This window comes from Nycticebus coucang, chromosome 7, assembly GCF_027406575.1.
Source record: "Nycticebus coucang isolate mNycCou1 chromosome 7, mNycCou1.pri, whole genome shotgun sequence".
NCBI classification, from domain to species: Eukaryota; Metazoa; Chordata; class Mammalia; order Primates; family Lorisidae; genus Nycticebus; species Nycticebus coucang.
Genome location: NC_069786.1, coordinates 49,745,190 through 49,768,574, shown reverse-complemented (window position 1 = coordinate 49,768,574; position 23,385 = coordinate 49,745,190). Strand labels below are relative to the sequence as shown.

Here is a 23,385-nt window from a genome sequence, read left to right as displayed (position 1 = left end):
ATGCACAGAAACCAACACAGAGAGTCAAGGAAAATGAAGAATTTGGGAAATATGTCTCAAATAAAAGAACAAAATAAAATTCCAGAAGCTGATACCATGAAATGGAGATACATAACCCTCCTGACAAAGAATTCAGAAGGACAGTCATAAAGATGCTCATCAAAGTAAGGATAGCAAAGTATGAACAAACTGAGAACTTCAACAAAGAGACAGAAAATATTTTAAAGTACCATAGAAATCATTGATTCCTCTAAGTTCAGCTGCAAGGATGCCCATTGTCACCACTTGTATTCAACGCAGTACTGGAAGTTCTAGCTACAGTAATTAGGCAAGAATAAGAAATAAGGGCGGCGCCTGTGGCTCAGCAGGTAGGGCGCCGGTCCCATATGCCAGAGGTGGCGGGTTCAAACCCAGCCCCGGCCAAAAAAAAAAAAAAGAATAAGAAATAAAAAATTCACATATAAAAAAGGAAGAAGTGAAATCATCTATTCTGTGATGACATGATTTTACATGTATCAAATTTCTTCAGAAAACTGTTAGAACTGATACATTTACAGGTTACAAAATTGACAGAAAAATCACTAGTATTTCTACACACTAAGTCAGTGTGTAAAAAATCCCTTTTACAATAGCATCAAAACAAATAGAATACATAGGAAGTAAAAGATCTGAGTATTGAAAACTATAAAACACTGATAAAAACATTTGAAGAAGACAAGTAAATAACAAGATATTCTATAATATTGGATTAAAAGAATTAATATTGCTAAAATGTCCACACTACCAAAGGCTATCTACAGATTCAATGCAATAATTATCAAAATTTCAATGTCATTTTCACAGAAATAGAAAAAACAATATTGAAGTTTATATTGAAGCTAAAAGGCTCCAAATAGCCAAGGACATCTTGAGCAAAAAGAACAAAGCAAAAATATCATAATCCCTAATTTCAAAATATTTTATAAAGCTATTATAATCAAAACAGCACAGTACTGGCATAAAAAATGAACATGTCAACCAATAGAACACAATAAAAAGCCCAGAAATAAATATAAATATTAATAGTTAATTAACAGAGATCACACAATCAAGAACAGTGTTATAGTCTTTTCTTTAAGTGAAGAAAACTGGATATCCACATGCAAAAAAATGAACTAGATCCTGATCTTACACTATGTACACATACTAAAATCAGCTCAAACTTGATAAAATATTTAAACATAAAACAGAAACTATAAAACTACTAAGAAAACATCATAGGGGAAAAGCTCTATCACATTGGGTCGGTATAATTTCTTGGATAAGATTAGAAAACTACGTATATAAGCAACAAAAGCAAAATACATAAATGGAATTGCATCAAGCTACAAAGCTTCTACCCACAAAGGAAACAACAGGGTGAGAGAGAATCCTCAGACAAGGAGAAAATATTTGCAAACCATACATATGGGATTTCCTTTCTTTTACAAAGGTCAAATTGTATAAAAATAAAAGAAAGCAGGAGAGCACTTTTCTCCTTCAAAAGGATTTTTCATGACACAGTCATAGACTAGGGTAATTTGAAGATTTTATTTTTAAATTGTCATGAAACGTACACATTGCTGAGTTGAACCCATACCAAGTCATGCACACCAATTTGATTCTAAAATGTCCATTTCTCCAGATTTTTCCCTTGTTGAGTACTTTATATATCAATTTAGAAATGAACTTCCCAAGAATGTAAAACTCAAGATAGTCCTTTTTATATCTACTCACTTTCTAGAGGACTTAATAATTAATCATTATGTAGATTTTTTAAAGGATGTCTCTCAACCACAGTTTATATTTTTCCTTTTCCAAAGGTCTACTTAGTGATTCTTGGGTGGGTGGGTGAGAGCAGGATGACTGGGGGAGGGGAAGAAATAGTAGAGAAGAAACTGGAGCAAAGGAATGGAGAGGTATGTTTATACTGCGCATATAACCGAAGGAGATGAACTGCTTTGGAATGGAATTGCTGCAACCCATCCACAAACCAATGAGTATCAGAGGTATGGTGAAGTAACAGTGGTCATGGATGGAGTCAGTGGAGACACCCCCAATACACACATTCCGACATTTGATAATATAATTCTACTGTCACCTTTCACCTTTCAACAGATTTCTTTGCCTTGAAGCTTTTTGACCTTTAGAATTATCACTCTTTATGGCTACTCTATTTTGGGGGATCAGGAAAATTGTTACATGTCATTATTCTATCTTATTGAGGCCTCTGCTATTTCAGAAATATCTCAATTCTGCTTTAGATCAACAGAGCAACACATGGTCCTGATTTTGTTACGGCAAATCTTCCATCCTCCGTTTATAGGAACTGCTTGAATGTAGCAGGCAAGAAACAAGAACACAAAGCAGCCTACTGGATACTGAAAATCTTGGGCAAAGTGGTTCTGCTTAAGAAAATTAGTATCTAGCAAAAGTATTGCTTTTTTGTGAGCACAGATTGTTTTAAGAAGATAGCTCTTGGGGAAAAAGGAAACAAGAAATAATATGTGTTATAATGACACTTTTTCATCTTTCAATTATTGATAATCTTAAAGTATAATATATTCTGGAGGTTTTCTAAGTATTTTCAGTGCATTTCAGGGCAATATAAATTAAGACAAAGAAAGAATTATTGGAATTTGTGTTTTCCTGTTTGTAGTAACCCTAGAAATAAGTCTTGCATAGATACGTGACTTTGAAAACTGGGTGGAAAGTGTCTGTGATTTATTAAATGGTATGTGGGTCAGATAGTTTGCATTTTACATGAGTGTCCTCCCATGTCTGATTATCTGACCTCCTGTGAGCTCTCAGCGACATCTGCTGCTTCTAGCCACAGTGCAGTTTCATGACATCTGCACGATGCCGCCCTAGAATTCATGCCAGACGGTCCCCTTTGAATATCAGTAGGCCACCTGTGCACCCAGCTGCAGCACATGACATCTCCTGCTCTTTCGCAGATGTCAAAATGTGTAGAAAGAATCTGGGTGCAGAAGAAAACCTAGTAGCTCAAAAAGAGTGATCCTTCAATTATTCAGTTTCTCTATCTGGAATTGTTCACCTCACCTAACTGTAGTTGCAGAATTTCAGTTTAAGTGAAATTTCCTCTACAGCTTGTGAAGTGATCAAGTGCTTTCCGAATGTAAGGCATTATTAGAAATTTAGGGACAGAGAATGACTTCTCTTTTCTCCAGTGTTTCCTCTCAGAACTTGGCTAGCATTTATTCAGCAATTATATACTAACCATTAACTTTATGTCAAGCACCATTTTGGGCTCGGGGGCACAAGAAAGAATAATAATTAAAAAAAGACTTCCTGGAAGCTCACAGGCCAGTCCAGCTGTGCATGTTAGAACTGGGCATATGAAAGTCTAGTCATTAGTTTGCATGTGACAGTAGAAGTGCAGTCTTTTATGTCTGAAAGAAAGGGACTGTTGAAAGAGATCCTCATCCCAGCTGTAGTTTCATCCTCCAGTTTGTTCTCTCTCTGGTTTTAATGTCAGCTAAAGATACTTTGTTTCTTCCAAAAGACAGGAGACATTTAAATAGAAAGATATAAGCTTTCCTAGAGATAAATACTTTCCCTAGGGAAAAATACATAAAAGTCTAACATCATCAGTAGAAAACTATGATTCCCTTCCAGAAACCTTACAGGCACCTTTCTGCTGTAACAGGTTTAGTGAGTCAAATGTGAAGCACATAAAAAATGCATATTAATGTCACATCAAGTGCTTTTAAAAAATACCCAGAAAACCTACTGTGAAGGGAAGTAATACTCCACATTTGATGATTTTTGATTTTTAAAAAAATAAATCGATAGTAGCCACTGTAGCAATTTAAAAGAAGAGTAAAGGACACGAAATTGCATATCACTTTAACATATCACTTGCTCATTTATCAACCACAAACAAGGAAAATGGAGTGCTAAGTGTACTTCTCCAGATATGTGCTTAAAGCACAGTAAAGATAATTTCCTCATCTCTAGAATTGCAGTATGTTGTTCTTGGGACAATTAAAAGCTGTTCCATTGAGAATGCCAATGTTCATTCAAAAGCTTGCTGAAGCTGAAGCAGCTGTGATCACGCCTACATTTTCTCTTCTTATCAAGACTCATTATCAATTCCATCTTTTTCCTTATAGATAATCCTTTGCTTTCCATTTTTCTTGAGCTTAAGAAGAGCTGACCTGACTTTCAACTCATTTGTACCTTGAAAGCTCTCAAATAATCTTAGTTTCTTTTTTCCATTTTAGGAGAGTCAACACTGCCCTCTAAAGTTAAACCTGGACCTTGACCTCTTAGTTTCAGAATATGGAGCGGGAGACTTGCATCTGGGTTCACCCCTGCCAATTTCTAGCCACATGATAATTTCAGGATCAAAACATTCATCTACAGACTAACATGATAACAATAACACATTCACGGTGTTCTGGTAAGGATACAGTGAAATAATGAGTAGGAAACTGCATTGCAAGCTAACAAGTGTTACATAGCTGTACTTTATTATCTGATAATATTTTTCTAACACCTGCAGATATTTATCTCATCAATTATCCATTCCTCTTTCTTTTTAAATACCACCTCATATTCTTAATACTTCCTATCAGTTTATAATTTATTTTACTTCCTATGGTAAAATAAAAGAACAGACAATATAAAATAATTACTTTGATCGTATTTACCCTTGAAGTTACTGCACTATTTTATTTGCTGGTATACCTCTTTAAAAGTTTTTCTTCTGCATCTTTTCACAATCCAATTATCTTCACATCTCTTCTATTCCAGTGTCTGGGATCTATCATATGAAACCGCTCATGAAGCTTTTTGTGAACTTACATTGTTCTTACTTCCTAGCTTTTCTGCAGCATTTGACACTGTTGACAATCACCATAACTCTCTAAGTTTTGTGACATTATATTTGTTCTTCTCTGACAGTTTCAACTTAACATTCACTTTTTATTCTTTTTCCCACCCCCAAATGTCAGTGCTTCCTAAGGACATGTCTTGCTCTTTTGCTTTCCCTGTTTCGTTTCTTGGCAAACTTATCAATTCTCATACGCCCAATTATATATTCTATAAAGCTAACTTTGAAATCTGTCACCTTCCTTATACTTTTCCTTGACTCTGCAACATATTTCCAACTTCTTAGGTTACATTTTTAACTTTCTATGACCTTAAAGAGTGAAGAATTTCAATTTTATTTCCAAAATATGAAGAGAAAGATTGCAGTTCCTAGACTCTTCTTTTGCAGAGCCAGAGGAAGGATCAAGGGGCACTGGTCTGCCATTAGGTCTAATTAATATTCAAATGTCTCTTTACAAAAATTAGTGTGACACTTTACTCTCAGTTTATTATAAATTCTATTCTCAGTGTAGGAATTCTGTAAGTTATGATAATTTCTAAAACTCAAAGAACTTTGGTTGGTCATATTAAAAATATAGACTATAACATTGATTAACCAGTGAAAATCCAGAGTTTCAAATTATAAATATAGAATTTGGTTAACCAATGAAAATAAAGAAAACTTCAGTATAGTGATTTCATATTGTTAGGCTATGAAGCAAGAAAGTAACTGAAAAAATGTAGCCAAAGCTTTGAAAATAGAAAAAAGCATGGGGAAAAATTTCGGCATGAAGTCCCACCATGGTGACAGTAGAGAAGTGCCTAGGATTCTACACCAAAATTTCTTTCTTTTTTTTTGTAGAGACAGAGTCTCACTTTACCACCCTTGGTAGAATGCCATGGCGTCACAGGACTCACAGCAATCTCCAGCTCTTGGGCTTACGTGATTCTCTTGCCTCAGCCTCCGGAGCAGCTGGGATTACAGGCACCAGCCACAATGCCTGGCTATTTTTTTGTTGCAGTTTGGCCGGGGCCGGGTTTGAACCTGCCACCCTCGGTATATGGGGCCGGTGCCCTACTCACTGAGCCACAGGCGCTGCCCTACACCAAAATTTTTATTCCAAATTTGGCGTATTTTAACATAAACAAGTGGTTAGTTTGATAATTATAAAACATTTCTAGGATTTTTTCTTTTTTCTTTTTTTTTGTAGAGACAGAGTCTCACTTTATGGCCCTCGGGTAGAGTGCGGTGGCCTCACACAGCTCACAGCAACCTCCAACTCCTGGGCCTAAGCGATTCTCTTGCCTCAGCCTCCCGAGTAGCTGGGACTACAGGCGCTGGCAACAACGCCCGGCTATTTTTTGGTTGCAGTTTGGCCGGGGCCGGGTCCGAGCCCGCCACCCTCGGTATATGGGGCCGGCGCCCTCGTTAGATATAATTTTAAGAGTAATTTTAAAAATGTATTGCAAATCTACACCGAATTTTTCCATAATACGAATTACTCATTTTCATCAGTACGTAACACACTCATTTTTTGAACAGTTGAAAAAATAAAGTCTCCCCTCCACATTATCTCACACTCTCCAATAGACATTCCTAGTTTCCAGAATCTGTTATTGCTGAAATTGCTCAGCCTTATTTAAATAAATCTCATAATTGGTTTCCTTTTTTAACTACATTTCTGGTTGACTAGAACAACAGTGAAACGATTGGTAGTCATGTCCTTAAGATAGACATCATTAAGTATGACAATATAATCATAGCTTAAGATGTTGCGCATTTATTGCAGTAGTTACCATAGAGATTTAAATTTGTCTCTTTAATAAAAAGTACATGGATTTGATATTGAAGCATTAATTTTGGTTAGCAAGGTACACTAGGTTTCCTAACTGAATGCACGTATATAGAAACAACAGTTTGGGAGTTTTGTCCTAAAAAATCTTTCAGGATCAAATGTAGATATATAGAAAATAGTAGGTTCAATTTCTTGACTTTTTAATGGATACTTCATTAATTCTGTTATTTAAATCCTAGCTCTGCAAAATGCATATGTAATAGTTTAGTGGTGCTTCATTCATGAAGGAATAAGATACTCTTATCAACTTATGTGTGGTTCATAGCACAAAGCAAAAAGCATAGAGGTATAGATTGTAAAGTGAGAGCTCACAGATTTCTAGCCCCTGCTTTTCTGCTTCCCTCCACAACACTAGACACTTGATTTTTTTATTAATAAATTATTCCCTGACTGTCCCAGACCACATTTTCCCCTCATTTTGTTAGGGAGATAGTTAGGACCTCTGGGTTTCCTGGGGGACAAAGGATGGGCACCTGGACTTTGTGCCCACCCTGAATAATTGCCCACACCTGGGGGAGGAGAGCAAGCCCTACCAATCAGAACTTAGCATGCCAACCGCAAAAGAAAGCAGAGGACTCCCTAGCCACAGCCAAACAGCACAGGTACAATAGGGTCTGGAAAGTGACCTAGATCAACCTTAAGGCTAATTATCGTGTCCTTAGCTTAAAACTACATTGCAGTTCAATGAGAAATGGGCTTTTAGGGAGGCTCTTGGGAGGTCTAGATGCACAGGAAGACTCAGGTTGTATAACTGTACATCAAAGTAGTTCCATGGTGATGTCTGAACCATAAAGAAGGCCCCATCCAGAGGGTATAAAATAAGACCCCAGACCATAACAAGGTCTTTTTTGTCGCAACACGGTGCTTGTTTTATCGTCTGTGGCAAACGTATCCTGCTCTGCAAACCTATGTCTTGTTCTTGCTCCATAAACCTCTCTCTCTCTTCCTTAATAAACTGTGTTGCATGCTCACTTTGCTTTTGGTGTGTCTGGTCAGTCTTCCTCCAAGAGCATACCAAGAACCAAGAACAAGGTTGTCAAACCAGACACTTTGAACTTAATGCACTAGAATTGGCACCTTACAATGAGACATGGAACATATTATGCTATCATGTGCTTTTTATCTCACATACACCACACTGCGTAAGGATGAGAGCCACACATTGTGTGCATTCCCTCCACAGGGTCTAGTGCAGGTTTAGGTGTGTGATTACACTGAGTGACGGGTAAAATGAAAGTAAATTGGTACCGGCTTGCTGTGCCAGAGGAAATTTGAATAAAAATGTCACAAAATGCACTCAATATGAAAACCAAATTAATGGGGAAAATCTCCTTATATATTTAATTCATTCATGCTGGAATCCGATATTTATAAAATAATGTGTAATGTTCAAATATGAGTCCTCATGAAAACACAACCTCCTAGAGAGCATGTTATAACCTGTTTGTTCATTTCTATATCTCTTGTAATATGCACAGTACAGTCACACATTGCTGAATAAGTGGGATACATTCTGACCAATGTGTTGTTAGTTGATTTCATCATTATGCAAATATTATAGAGTGACTTACACAAACCTAGATGTTCTAGCTCACTACCCACCTAGGCTGCCCTATTGCTTCTAGGCTACAAAGTGTAAAGCATGTTCCTATACTGAATGCTGTCTTGCCTGCACCCCCTGGGCTGCATGCAGATTATTTGAGGACTGTTTTGCTTATTTATGGTGTAAGATAGAATGAAAAGTATGCGTGAACCTTTTCTTTTATTCATCAGCTTTCTTTAGTGTTTGTGTATTTGACGTGGGGCTCAAGACAGCTCTTAATACTTTCAATGTGTGGCGGAAAAGAAAAGAGGTTGGACATCCCTGCAGGCAATTGTAACACAATGGTAAATATTTGTATATCTGAGCATATAAAAGTTACCGTAAAAATACAGTATGATAATCTTGTGGGATGATATGTGTGGTTATATCATACGTATGGTGTATAATTGACAAAAACCTCATTGTGTGGTGCGTGGCTCTACTTGGTGCTCGGTAGTGCTAAGTGTTGATAGAAAGGACTCCCCTGGGAAGGAGCACAAAGATGGGTTCCCCAGGCCTCCATCTTGGTGCCAAACAATCTTAATTTTGTCCCTAGTGATTGCTCACACCTGGGGAGGAGGGATTATCCTATCAGCGTACCAATCAGAACTTAGAACACCAACTGCAAAAGATGTAGAAGACTCTCTAGCCTAGCAACAGGTATAACAGAGTCTTGAAGGAACAGCCTTACGACTAATTATGTGGTCCATTCGCCAGTTCCCAATGCGTTCTCAGAGAGACTCATGGTAGGTCTGAGTGTACAGTAAGACTCTGGTTCCCAGGTGATCTCTGATCCATGAGGTAGGCCTGACCCACGCGGTATAAAAGAGAACTGCCAGCCATAACCTTTGCCTCCTTGCCTTTTCTCTGTCATGACATTGGGGACCTGATTGCTGTCTGCAGGGAATGTATCTTGCTCTGTTATGTTCTTACTCTGTAAACCTATCTTTCTCTTTTTCTATAAACTTTGTTTCATGCTTGCCTTATATTGGGGTGTCTGGTCATTTTCAACCAAGAGCATCCAAGAATCCAAGACCCTAGGCAGCTGCATAAAACCCTGACATTTTATCAGTAGGATAAAAGCAGCTGCCTTGATAACAAGTTATATGTAAAATCCCCAAACTGCACTTTCCACAGGCTTGCAGTCACCAGGGCAGGGTTAGCTTCCTGTATAAGCCAATAATAGTTAAAAAGCCTTCTTTTTCTTCCTAAAAATTTACTTGCTCTTTTCAATTATTTTTGATGACTACCTGGAGCCACCCTCATGCTGCTCTGACAGTAGGGGCCCATTAACTGGTTGCTGAATAAATCAATCAACCAAAATATTATTCTCAGCAGTGAATTCTTTCTTAACCCTCCTAAATATTTAGGATATTTGTGAACCTATAGACTTGGAATGGGACTATTCAGATGGTTTTGTAGCTGCAGGCAACGCAGTCTTTTGCATTTCCTGCAGATTCTATGTTGAATGCTCCCCTGCAAATCTTTTCATAACTAGATTCCTCCTGTCATTTGATATCCACTCAAATGTTCCTGTAGAGGGTCTCTCTGCCCGCTCTAGGTAATGTAGTTCTCTAACCTTCACACTTTACATCTGTCATTCACAACATTTTATCTAATTTTACTTTTTTTCTAGGCACATGCCTTTATCTGAAATTAACATTTAACATTCCTGTTAGCTCATTTATTGTCTGTGGTCTCCCTCAAGAATAAACTCCATGACACTAGGGACAGTGCATGCCAAACCGTAGACAAATATTTTAAAATTAACAAGTAAATTCCCTGAATTAAGCTTATTTGTAAATTTCACTCAACTTTAATGACAGCTTTATCTCATTATTCAAATCCAATCTATGTAAATGATTCTTAAAATTTTAAGACTGGAAGTATTTTTTTTTAGAGGCAGAGTCTCACTTTATGGCCCTCGGTAGAGTGCCGTGGCCTCACACAGCTCACAGCAACCTCCAACTCCTGGGCTTAAGCGATTCTCTTGCCTCAGCCTCCCAAATGGAGGACTGGAAGTATTTTTTTTTTTTTTTTACAAATTGTTTACTTTAACTTTCTATTTCCACATAAGATAAATGGAATCTTAATCTGTGTTTAGTTCAAAGTTAATAGGTGGCAGCACATATTTAGATACAAAAAGATACTTCAACTTTTGTGTATCAGGCTATCATGGACTTTTCAAATGTAAATCAGGAGGATAATTGTTTTAATTTTAGGTGCCATTTTATTTGATTAAGCACACTTCTCTGGTAAAATCTGGCCTCAAGAGAATGTCAAACTTTTCTGTGCAATAATTCTGAGAGCATTAACATTCTTCATAAAGCTCTTTATATCGCCATAAATTCTGACAGCTAAATCACAGTCCTTCGCATTAGAAGGAGCGGAAGGATCAGAAAGAGCATAAAGATTTTTAAGGGTGACACGAGTATGGCGTATCTGTCTGTTCACACGCACAGGGACAGAGAAGAATCGGAAAGCCACTGAAATGGAACGTCTTTCTCAAAGGTGACATTTTAGATATTGGTCCCTAATAAGATTGTTGGTTTTATAATGTATTGAAACTCATTAAAAAGACATGTAGAACCGTTTTATTGATAGAGACAAGAATATTCTGTTTGAAATATCTTTGTATTTGTTAAAGAATAACATTTTCAATGATCAGATGTTAATGGCTTATATCCTTTTCATGTACATTTATTTTCATTTGACGGTATAATCCAAAAAGACAAAGCAAATATTTCTCTGCTGATCTTCCAACAAAACTTATTTCCACTGTGTAATTCTGAATAAATCCTGTAAAAATGTATCACTCACCCCTGCTTTATACATTAAGATATTAATGGAAATATAATGTATACTTTACACATTACTATTTTTCTATAATTTTTGTCCTTTTTTTATCTTTTGTATGCACTTAATACCTGTTGATCTCTCTGGATTCCATAATTTCACAATATTTGACTATTCTAGTCCCAACTACTTCAGGACAGTTGGTGAGTGCCATTCAGCATTTATTTGCAATAGAGACATATTATATAATGCTGTAATTATTTTATCCATATATTAGGGTCATATTACATCTTCTACAATAACTACTATTGGAGACTTACCTGAATATTTAAGGTATACACTCACGTACACTTTCAGAAACATAAATTTATATGAATACATGTGTAGACAGGAAAAATAAACATTCTACTGGTTAGACGTTGGTGTATTTCCACAGTTTGATAAATATAGTATATGTTTATAGTTCTACAGAGAAAAAAAATCATATGCTAAGAATTTGTGAGATCATGAAAGAAATAGTGAATGTTATTAGTGCAAGAGGTCTGGTTTACTATAGTTTTTCATATGTGTGGCACTCTATGCCTAACATGGCTTTCTTACTATTCTATAAACAGCTAAATTCAACCAGTCTTTAACTCTAGTATTTCTTTATCATCTTCTATAGCCTTCTGCTATTGCCTAACCAGGCTCCTATTTTACTCCTTCAGAACTTTTAGTTTGTTTAGTTTCAAGACAGCAGTTACAAGCTGGCACAGTAAATACGATGTAGTCAGTAATTGTCCATTATTTGTGGGTTGAACAGATAATAAATAGTATAACCAAAAATATCCGGATAATCTGCATCTTGGCAATTCTATGCCCTAAATCTGTGAAGAAATGTGGTGGGTCTGAGCAGGAGAAAATGTTAATGTCATAGTTTTCATGACTCCTAATACCTATCTGCTTGCATCTTTAGTATGTCAGTTCTATTTTTATTAAGTGAAAAGAATATTAAGATCATTCAAATATGAACCGACCAAAAGTTAAGGAAGACTGTATTTAGACAAGTTATATGTCGGAGGAAAAGCCTAAATGATATTCCACTTTAAGATGTAATCCTTTATGAGATCAAATCACTGGAAAACAATGAAATTGATCATTTTCTCTTAGAGCACTCCAGAAAACTATCATCCTTTTGAATAGCATTATTGGATGGTTGCAAAATGTGGTCTAGAACATTGACTGCTTTGCATATAATGTACATATTATAGTAGGCAATGTCTTTTAGATTCTATTTTCTTTCATCTGCAAAAAGGTCCAGTGCCATCTTGCTACTTCTCCCCTCACCCCATTTTACCTGTGAGGAATCTTTGAATAAAGTTAATGCTTATTCAAGGCTCTTAGCTCATCCCATTTTCCTGTTACTTTGTTTCTCTTGCCCATCTCTTGCCCTTGATATTTGTCTTTATTCTTAGTTGCTTTATTTTGAATTACTTTAATAGGAGTTTCCACACCGTTAATCTCTTAAGGAAATTTTTAGAAATGGAAAAAAAGGAAAGTAGTTATGCTTTAAAAATAAATTGCGAGTGGTAGTATAATAAATGAATCTAAGAGAAAATCAGAGATTAAAACAAAGGGATAGTGTAGCTAAATATTCTAAAATGTTTTTCATTACTAAAAACATTTGAATGTCTCCATCTAGAATAGTCTCATATTCCTGTTTTGTGAACCAAAAAATTTTAATGAAGAACTGGAGTTATCAAAATTATCAAGCCTTAGGTTGGTTATTATGTGTTACAGTTTCAAGAGTAATAAGTTCTGCTGATGTTTGCTAATGTTCTCCCTCAGCTTGACTAATGTCAAATTTACTGGTTGTTCATATTTTTTTTCCTAAAGGAGCATTTAAAGTCATTTATTTTTGTAGTTCACATTCAAGAAAAATTCTAACACATTAGTTTTACATAAATAGAGTGCTATTAGGAACATTAAATGTTATGCTATGACAACTACTCACCCAAAGCTTTTAAAAATATATAACATACGTGACCGTCGTCAGTATCACTGTCTGAATTATCACTTACCAAGAAGTATTTTATTCTATGATTTAAATTAAATCACCTCTTTTTTGAATAACGAGATATGTTTAAACAGTGGTTCAGGCCATAATGGTGGCTCAGATGACAGAAAATCTAATTGTAAGAACAGAAGCTAAAAATTCAGTCTATTTACACTGTGTTTAAGGTTTAAGAGTTGTCAAATAGGTAACTAGAGAAATGTTTGCTGAACCAAACATTTAATATTGGTTTATATTATTTACAAAGGCTATACATAAACATGATGGCAGTTTATTATTTTATAATGCTTTTATAAAAGGGGTTAATAGACCTCTATACTAACATCGAGAGAATGGTTTATCATATTAAAAAATAGTATCTCACAAACCATTTCCATCTAAATGTGGATAAGTACACTTAGATTAAGTTCAATTAACTGGAATATGTCTATTGTAGTCTTGTTTCTATAACCGATAAAATAAAACAGAGTCCAATTTGATGTATTGACAGATAATCCACTTTCTTCAGATTTGTAAGAATGAAGTCTATAAAAATGGAAAGAAAGGTAACATAAATAAGCCAATTAGTCTTCGATTTCTGACTAACAAATTAGAGTGACTGATGTTTCCATTTGTAAACATTTGAATGGTGTGGACATTTAAAAAATCTCTTTCCTTTCTGTGAATACTGTATACATTTTGGATACTACAATCTCCAAATGGTCAGGAATCTTCTTTGCCTTATTTACCATAATATTCTATTCAATGGGAACCTCTGCCTTTCATTTTTCTCTTTACTATGTCAGCTCTCATTTCTTTTCCAGAGCATTGCTTGTACAATATTGAAATAAATAGACTTGATATAAGAAGACATTCCCTTGGTTATATTCTTCAGGTAAAAATGCCACTGTTTTCATTGCGATTTGTAAGGAAAAGAAAATAGGGGCATTTAAAGTAAATTCAATCTGTTAATTAAAATATTATTGATAGCATTGCTTATTTTAGAAGTAACAATAATTACAATTCACATTTCTCTAGTTTAATAACTATTATCTCACAATTGTTCTGTAAGGTAGATTGTTATCGAACCAACATGGGTATTTAAAAGCAGCTAAAATACACTGAGAATGAAGTCTCAAGTATAGAGGTCTATTGTTGACTAGAGACCTTGAACTACATTTTTCCCTATTTGTTTCTCTTTGGATAATGCCTCTATGTGTGTGTGTATGTGTAAGTGTGAGTGTGTGTGTATGTATTAGTTTTTCAATATCTTTATTAAACTATATTTAAGATAAAATGCACTGTATATATTTATATTTTACCAGTTGGTAAGTGATAATTTGTGAGGTCACCACCACAATCAAGATAATGAATATATCCATTACTCTTAAAAGTTTTCATATGTCTCTTTGTGATTCATGTCTTCAATCCTCCTCTTCCACCCCACCCTCCTGATTCCCTTTCCCTGATGTTATTATCTCTCTATCATACAGTTTGCATTTACTAAAATTTAATATAAATGGACTCATAATATGTTCATATAATCTTATTTCATTCAGCATAATTATTTCAAGATTCAACAAAGTTGTAGAGTATATTAATAATTTATACATTATCTGAGTAGTATCACATGTATTGACAAACCGTGGTTTATTCACCTGCCAATGAATATTTGAATTATTTCTGGCTTTTGGCTATTATAAATAAATTAGTCCAAAAATTATTGTACAGTTCTTTGTACGAATGTGTGTTTTCCATTTCCTTGAGTAATACACAAGAGTTTTAAAATAAATATTACAACCATTTTTCAGAGTGTATTGAATGGTTTTAATATATTTTTCTTACCTTTTGCACGATCTAAAACCTGTAATATAATACTAAGTAGAAGTAGTGAGAGCCAAAAATCCTTATCTTTTTCTAATTGTAGGGGCAAAAGATTCAATCTTTTAACATTAAATATGCACAGGACTTTTCATTCAAGTCCTTTGTTGGTTGAGGAAGTTTATTTTTTTTTTTCTATAACTAGTTTGCATAGGGCTTTTTCAGTTATCTTTCCTTTTTTTTTTTTAATTTGGGAGTAGACTTTGAGTTTTGTCACACACTGTTCTTGAATCTATTTCGGTGATGAATCAATTTTTTGTTTGTTTGTAATATGATGAATCAAATTTATTGATTTTCAGTATTAAACCAACCTTGCATTCCTATGACAACACTTATTTGGTAAGAGGTATTATTTATTACACATATTGAGAAACTTGTCACTTATATGTGTAGAGTCTCAGTCTGTCACCCTGGTTAGAGTGCCATGGAATCATCATAGCTCACAGCAACCTCAATCTTTAGGTGATCCTCTTGCCTCAGTCTCCAGAGTAGCTGAGACTTAACCATGATGATACCTGGCTTATTAAAGTTTTATTTATAATTTCTTCTACGATGTTTGCAAGAAATATTGATTTGTGGTTTTATATTTTCTAATGACTTTGTCATGTTTTAGTACTTGAGTAAATACTTTGTGGAATGAGTTGAGAGACATTATTTCTTGTAAAATTTTCCAGAAGAGGGGTGGCGCCTGTGGCTCAATGGAGTAGAGCGCTGGCCCCATATGCTGGAGGTGGCAGGTTCAAACCCAGCCCCAGCCAAAAACTGCAAAAAAAAAATCAAAAAATAATTTTCCAAAAGATTTTGTATAGAAATGTTCGTGCTTAAACCTAAAATGTTGAGTAAAATTCACTACTTATGAGTGAATGATCTACTTATGAGATTTCCTCTGTAAAAGTATTTTTTGATTTACAAATTTCATTTCTTTACCAGGTATAAGGACATTTGACTGATCTATTTCTTCCATGGAGCTTTGATGGTTTGTGTCTTCTCAGAGAGTTGTCCATCATATTTAAGTTCTTAAGTTATTGGCATAATGCTGGCCATAACATTTCTTTACAATCCTTTAATTATGTGTAGAATTTTGAGTAATGTCAATGTCGTTATCCTCAACATTGATAATTTCTGTCATCTCTCTATTTCCTTGTTCTGAGATATTTTGGTATTACTGTCTTTTTAATTTCTAGTGTCTAAGGTAGAAACTGAAGTCACTGATTTTAGATGTTTCTTTCTTTTTCTAATACAGATGTTAAGGCTATAATATCTTCTAAGTTTTCTTCAGTGACAACACAAATTTTGATATGTTGTTTTCACTTTTTTTCAGCTCAAAATATTATTAATTTCATTTGTGACTTTTTCTTTGTCTCATGCATTATTTGGAAGAATAGTATACAGTTTCTCAATATTTGTTCTACCTCACATCCCACAAGTCAATCTTCTTGGAGGCTCCAGGTGCTATTGATTTTCCTGAGTGATCACTGGGCAATGAGGCCTCTAATTGTTAATGATGGTTCTTTCCTCAATGTTAGCTTTTTTCCTTTCATGACATAAGGATTCAGCAAAATACTGTAACGGTGACCTCTGTATTTCCTGAGTTCTCTGTCAGTACTTCAGTACTCTGATGAATTTAGAGTTCATCAAACTCTGACTGCCTTGGTCTCCCTAGATGCTCAGCTTCATCTTCTGAGCTCACAGAGTTTGCCAGTATCTGCCTATGTTTCTCCTCTGCCACTGAGACCTAGAAACTTTCACAAAGCAGTAAGCTGAGGCAATTGTAGGGATTTCCTTGTTTGTTTCCCAACTCAGTGACCATTAGCCTTTATGACATGCTATTTAATGTCTTCAAAGTGTTATTTTTGTCTTTTTTGTGGATCTAGGCGTGTGATGTGGGCCAGAGGTAAATTTTGTACCTTGTTACTCTATGTCTAGATGATATTATTTTATTACTGAACAATTGTTTTATCCGAACTGATTTATCACTATAAGAGAATGTGTTTCATCCTAGGTTCTTAGATTCATTAATTATCTCAAAGGATATTGCAGCAGTATATAAATAATTTATTTTTCTTTCTCACTTTTTAAAAATATGTATTTTCTGGGTAAGGAAGTTTAGAACTACACACTGACTGACACAGTGCAACATACTTTATATACATATTGCATATTCTGATTTTAAATGATTTTTTCATGTACATGCTTTCATTTGATTATGCATGGTCAAAGCCAGATTATTAAGGGCAAAGTCACTTTTAAGTGATACTCAGGAATGCCATGGCTTGCACATGTAAAGCTGCATAGCATATGGCCTCTCCACCCCAACTGCCATTTACGATGTCATTTATGTTTATTAAGTAGAGTATTCAGTGCTATGTATATAACCTTATTTAACTTTCCCACCGAAATAATTGAGGAAAGTGCTATTTCCCATTCTAGAGATGGACAAACTAAAACATAGGAACATGCGATCTTACCGAGCTCACACGGGTAGTAAGTGCCATATCTGGTATTAAACCCAGGATTGCCTGACCAATTGGGAACCATTAATCTACCTTTTGTGGCTCTGATGTTGGCTTCTGTGTCTCCTGCTGCTTATCAAAGGCAAGGCTTTTGGAGGTGATGTTTGCTGGGTGACATTTATCTAGAGAATAGGGTTATTATTTAAAGATAGAAGATATTTTCTTTTTTTTTTTTTTTTTTTGTGGTTTTTGGCCAGGGCTGGGTTTGAACCCGCCACCTCCGGCATATGGGACCGGCACCCTACTCCTTGAGCCACAGGCACCGCCCGATAGAAGATATTTTCTAATGTAATTCATAACTTAGTTGATTCATTTTATTATCAGTTACTTTATATGAGTATTGTTTTCTCAGTTCTTCCTTACTAAAATTTAAACTCATTTTTCTGACATCTAATTTTTCAGATTTTCTTCCCTTAATTTTTTATTTTTTATAATTATCCCTAATGTATTCATAAATTGTACATATTTATTATCTATTTCTTTCTCTAAAATATAAATTCTATAAGAACATAAAGTTTTGGCCATTTTATTCACCACTGTATCTATATCATCTGTTGGATTCAATAAATGTTTGTTAAATAAATTGACTTTTATGTTCAGACAGTGTTCATAAGAAGTATGTTCTTTTGATAATTGTTATGTAATAGAGTGGGGAGTTATATCTGAACCTGAGCATTTGGAAGCATTAAAATCTATCTAAGTAGAAAGTCTCACTGCTATTAGATGTATATTATCTGTCATAAAAAGCTATAGACTAGAAGAGGAACATAAAGTCACGGATGACTCAACAGCCCCTGAACTGTGAAGGAAGATCATATTTGTAAGCTAGCTTCTTTCTTTCTCCTGATACTATTAATTATTAGTCTTGTTATGTTACAGATGGATGGACCTTAATGAGGAAGTAGTAGTATAGTACCTAACAGCATGGGTCCTGGTCTCAGAGTGCTGACTTCACTAATGGGTTACTATAAACGTTAGAAGTCACTATTATTATATGTTGAAGATTTTTATCCTGAAACTTCAAGAGATTTTCTAACCCATTGAAAGTGTATTCAAATCCACTGTGTTAACGAGGTTGGAAGCATCTTTTTAAGAATGTCTACAGCTTTCATCAAATTTTCAAATATCCTATGGTACCTATACTTCTTTGAGCATCAAAGATCAAGTGACACTGTTATAAATAAATCTTTGCAATGTATTCCTTTGGTTTGGCTTAAATTCCCTTAAAGGCAGCCAGAATCTTAATATTTTGAAACCCCTAAATAATTCTTTTTTGCTTACACTAGCACCTATTGAGACCACAGCTATAAAACCACAATGACTTTGCTACTATTCTTATCATCTTTTCAGAACTGAGGTTAAATCATTTGCTTATACTCACATGATAGACCAAAAAAAAAAAAAAAAAAAAAAGAAAAAGAAACAAAAAACCCTTATACACAAATTTATAAAAGAAATTATCACATTTTTAAAATCAATAATACATACTCATCTCTCTCACAGGAATGTAGTTCTTTGAAAGTAAAGAAACATCATTCCTTATTAATCTTTGTAGCCTCAGCATCTGGAAATGGTAAAGCACATACCCACTTGCTCAATATATTTCTGTTATGTAATGATTAAGCTGGAAATTTGACTCAACTCTTCTGCTTATAAATCTTCAACATATCCTATTTAATGAAGTCATGAAAATTATTATAGAGAAAAGGTCTCAATCTCTCAATTATTTTCTGATGTACTGCTCTACTATTTTCTCCTACTCAATATCTTTCTCAGCTATTATATTAATACAAACTAATAAATAAGCACATTCATGTCCAGAGAAGAAAGTAAAACATGAATTAAAGTCTAATGAAAAGAAAAATATATAATTTCCTTCTATTTAAAGCATATGAAGACTAAAGAAAATAATGTTTTATTAATAAAATATTTGATAATATTTTTAGAAAGTCATACTATTATTTCTTAATAGTCTTAAGTAACTAATCACAGAAAATTCCTGCTTCAGTTTTTAAAGATCTGATCAATTTTATAGCTACTAGATAAATTCCATGTGTCTCCCTGTATCTTCATCACCTACCATATCCTCAGAATATTCTTTCCTATGTATTTATACCTCTGTTATTTTTCCTGACTGATCAGGTTTTCCTTGCTTATTGTATTATTATTATATTAAATTCTTTCCTACCTAATAAATCTTTTCAATCAGTTAGATGAAGAGTATACCTTCATTATGAGAAACATGTGATAGAAATCAAGGGAATCCATCGGCAGAGAATCAAGCTTAATAAGTACGTAGAAAAGAGGTGAATAAAAGTCTTAGGAAAGAGAGCAGGTGTGCAATAGGATCATTGATAATACAAATAACGCTATGTTGATTTTTTTTTTATTATGTAATCTCATCATACCACCCAAAGAGTATGAGTTAATTGGTTAATGAATGAGTATATATTCTCATCATTACATCTATGGGTAAAAATACTGATTTTCCTTTCTTTTTTTCTTCTTTTTAATTTTTATTGTCATCTCTTATTTCGTTCACTTTAAGAACTGCAACAAGCGAAAATTTGGGGTCCCCTAATGTCCTCAAAGCTTTTGCATAAAGGTGCTGAGTTTGGTTGGCAAATTCCATCAGGCCATTTGTATTTAAACAGATATGGAACTAATAAAATTTTATTAAATGCTTGTCTCAGATATTTGGCTATAAGGAAATCTTCTAGGCAAAGGAATACTATAAGTATTATTCTATAAGTGCTTTTAAAATAATTTAGATTATCTAAGATCCATTAAATTCTACATTATAGAAATTCAAAGTAACTCATTCATTCCCAAAGTTTAACATTGTCTAACTTGATATCAAACATATATATTTATGTTAGTGAAAAATGTGCTTTACTTTCTAAATGAGAATTTAAAAGATATAACTCTTGAACTTTATAGGTAAATATATCCCAACTCTAATAATTTACTGAACAAATAATTTGGTCAAAACAATGGTTTCACATATGGTTTAGAGTGAATTGTAGGGAGGAAAAGCCAACAGTATTATTAACTTAATTTCTTTAAAATAATAATATATATATTTTAAAGAAAAAAACTGTATGTTATTGTATTTCTATTTCTTAGGATGAAGACACACATTTATGTGTCTCTATATTAGATTTTTAAATATGTAACAAATATTAAAATTATTTGTACACTTCCTAATATCACATTTACACGAACTTATTCCTCAATTTTAATTTAGTTATAAGATTGTATTGTAAATGACCATTAAATGTGCTTCATTTAAACTAATCAAATAACAATCTCTATGGTGGTGGCAACAGTCATGCTACTTGTAGAATTGTACAGAATTCCTTTGATCATTTGCCACTGTTAATTCTGTCTGAGAATAATTTTAGGTAGCACTTGAAAATTCGGATCATAACACTTATAAGTTTCAGTTCAAAAACACAAAGTGATTATATGGATTAACACTTTATTATTTTTTAAAAAGCCCTTTTTTATTTCATCAATTGAAAGACCTAGTGTCTTTTTACTGTGAATTAAAGAATTATTTTTTAAGATTTTAAAAACACCTATGCTTGTTCATTTAACAGTAAATATTGCATGCAATAAGACTCTAGAAAAATCTTCTAAATATGTATTAAAAGGACGGACTGATCAGGGCTGTGTGTCAGTTAGCAAAGACTTGACAGTAAATTACTGGGTCTGATATGTGCATGCTATAGCATAGTATATTCAGCATCAAAAAATAAAGTAAAATGCCATTACCCTAAAAGACATTTCAAGATTCTCTCCACCCCAGATATCCATTCCTGCATCGTAAGTTCCTATCTCTTCAAAGTAGTTTCTGTCAATAGAAAATAGGCCACCAGCCATAGTAGGGGTCCTAGTTGAAAAAAAAAAAAAAGAAAAGAATGTCTTTTGAAAACAATGTGTGGAACTTAAAGAGACTATATAGATAACAAATATTGTTGAAACATTTTAATTATTAAAAATAATACTCAAAAATTTCAAACTGGAAACATAAAATCAAGGTGTAAGAGGTTTTATAAGTAATAAATAGCATTTTATCTCACATTTTCTGTAAAATTTGCTTAGGATTAATCTATGTCATTCTTACAGATGGTCAAATACCTATATGAAAAACACTGGCCATTTAAGACTAGGGGCTTCTAGCTGCTTTCTAAAGGGATAGCGAAGAGAGGTTTTTGCTTTTTGTATTGTCCTTAAAGAGATTAAGTAACTGGTCATGAAATTACCAGTTGCGATCTTTGGTCACACAATTAATAAGTTGCCTTAATATAAATTCTAGGACCTGTGGACATAGTTTCTGTATCAAAAGATCTATAGCCGACTTAAACATGAAAATAATTACATGTTATAAAATGTTTATGGGAAAAATATATTATTATAGTTACAAAAGTACTTTTTAACATAAGAGTTTTACATCTAAGAGTTTATTATCTTTATCTAATTAAAAGGATAAAATTAACCATCTATACCTGTGGATAAACATAAGTCCCTTGTAGGTTTAAAAGGATATTTAGCAGGGATTCTAATACTTTTTCTTAGAAGTAAATGATTGTTGGCTCTCTCATTCAAAATTTCTCTATATAAACTAAGAAGTCAGACGTTAAGTTTTTAAAGAATTAATGAATTGAAAAAGCTTAATGTTTAATGTGTGAGCTATGCAAGTCTTTCTACATATGCAGAAGGAATTCAAAATTAAAAATAACATAGTAATTGTTATTGTACTGGCAATGATAGTTTTTAAATGTTAGTTGTAGTAGCAGTTTCCAACTTACATAGCACATTAGTAGCACCTGAGGTAGCTCTTAAAAAGATGCTCGTGCTTGATCCAAAGATTCAGATTTAACTGGCCAAGAGTGGGCTGTGACTTTTGCATTTTCTGAAGTTCTTAGGTGATTCTAATGTGTTGCCTTAATGTAATGCTTTTATATACTGCTTAAAGATGAGTAGCACTTATCTAGTAACTCAGGTTTGTAGTGCTCATCTGAGTAGCCTCTGCATTTGTTAATGAAAATAAAATGTTTTGCTTTTCTCCAAATTATATCCCCTGTGCACCAAAGGTTATGCTTACATTTTAATTAAACAGAATCATTCACTGAAAATGCACCAAATAATATTGTACTTGGACATGTACCATATTGCAAAGTTCTCTCTTTCTCCCAGTGCTCTCACTGTTTTGTGCTCAGGTAATTAACTGTCCATCAGTTGGAGGAGCAGAGCCTTGCTTACTCTCAGAGCTGTTTTATTATTTCTCATCTTGCTAGGTTCCTATCATGAATAGTATCATTGACCTTATGAGTTATAATGAGAAACACTAACAAAGCTAAACAGATGGTAATTATGAAGTAGCCATGACCCTCACCTGATGGGGGTTTTGGAACTCGATGGAAATAACTATATAAGGTATTACAGTGATGGAGAGTCTGCTTAATAAAATTAGGAACCCAAATTGCTGCAATTATCCTATCATAATGCAGTCAAATACTTAAGAATGTTAAATAATGCCTTTCTAATCATTTCAAAGTCTCTACCTGCTTATCTACTTACTGATAAAGTGTTAATACATTTTAATTTAAATATTACATTATATGGTATCTTAACAGTTGGTCATTATTCCTAAAAGTATGTAAGAATATGTGTTAAATGGCTATAAATAAACTATAACCATAAGAATGACTCAAATAACTTTCACTTGTGCTTGAAAAATAAGAAAAATGTAACACAAAATTACAACTCCTCAAAACATGCTGTTATTTTCTGAAGATGATGCTCCTAGACAGATTTTTTGTGTCTATAATGTCAGTTTTCTTAGTTTAGACACTGTACCTTACT

At 33.9% G+C, this 23,385-nt stretch overlaps 1 protein-coding gene across 1 annotated transcript in view; it reads right to left on the bottom strand.

Annotated features, from left to right (window-relative positions):
• Positions 1 to 23,385, bottom strand: part of GALNT13 (polypeptide N-acetylgalactosaminyltransferase 13) — a 558,341-nt gene that overhangs the window by 179,256 nt on the left and 355,700 nt on the right. Inside the window, exon 8 of the mRNA XM_053598099.1 lies at positions 21,292 to 21,409. Within this exon, the coding sequence (XP_053454074.1) occupies positions 21,292 to 21,409 (118 nt within the window). The remainder of the gene's footprint in view (positions 1 to 21,291; positions 21,410 to 23,385) is intronic.